Source organism: Sinocyclocheilus rhinocerous, unplaced genomic scaffold (assembly GCF_001515625.1).
Source record: "Sinocyclocheilus rhinocerous isolate Xijiao unplaced genomic scaffold, SAMN03320098_v1.1 C36159667, whole genome shotgun sequence".
Lineage (NCBI taxonomy): Eukaryota > Metazoa > Chordata > Actinopteri > Cypriniformes > Cyprinidae > Sinocyclocheilus > Sinocyclocheilus rhinocerous.
Window position 1 is genome coordinate 1 of NW_015774813.1, and position 866 is coordinate 866.

General features: G+C 38.3%; 1 protein-coding gene across 1 annotated transcript; it reads left to right on the top strand.

Moving 5' to 3' along the window:
- Window positions 1-185: 185 nt before the first annotated feature.
- LOC107735597 (hephaestin-like protein 1) lies at window positions 186-834 on the top strand (the record flags this gene model as incomplete). Its single annotated transcript, XM_016547229.1, has 3 exons — window positions 186-314; window positions 410-516; window positions 609-834. Coding segments are annotated over 3 exons (462 nt in total), but the record flags the coding sequence as incomplete, so codon positions are not given.
- Window positions 835-866: the final 32 nt, after the last annotated feature.

Consider the following 866-nt stretch of genomic DNA (forward strand, 5'->3'; position numbering starts at 1 on the left):
CATGTGTTTTTGCACATGTGAAATTCATGTGGTTTTTCTGTAAGGATATATATACATATATATATATGAGATGTAATTAGAAACAATAAGCGTCACACATTTAAAGATGTGTTAGATGAGACTCTTTGTTTTAGCTCATTACCTTTGCTTTTGTGATTCTATAGTGACTCTCATTTTATCTGCAGGACCCATCATTAGAGCTGAGGTTGGTGAGAGGATTCAAGTTGTGTTTAAAAACAATGCCAGGAGGCCATATTCTATTCATGCCCATGGAGTGAAGGCCAGTAAAACCCATCAGGACGGTGTTCAACCAGGTGTGTTATTACAAAGATTTGTCTAATTTGTCTTTTTATATGGGCAGGAGGGATTCAATAGTATACCAATAAGTATACCTCTCTGTGTGTTATAGGTCATATACTGACATACAACTGGACCATTCCAAAACGATCAGGTCCGGGTCCCAGTGATCCAAACTGTATAACGTTTGCCTACTACTCCTCTGTCAGCTTAGTTGAGGTATAAAGATGAAAGCAAAAAGTGAAGTTGATAATGTGAGTTTTTACAGTATGATTGTAGATTTACAGCTCTACTATGTGAATGTTCTTCAGGACTTGATGAGTGGTTTGGTGGGTCCACTGATAGTGTGCCGCAAAAACACCCTGAACAGCGACAGACGTAGAAAAGACATTGATAAAGAGTTTGCCCTCCTTTTTATGGTGTTTGATGAAAATGAGTCCCACTACCTGGATGAAAACATAAAAACTTACCTCAAAGCAGACCCAGAAAACTTTGACAAATATGATGGGGACTTTATGGAGAGCAACAAAATGCATGGTAATTGTGTGTGTGTGTGTGTGTGTGTGTGT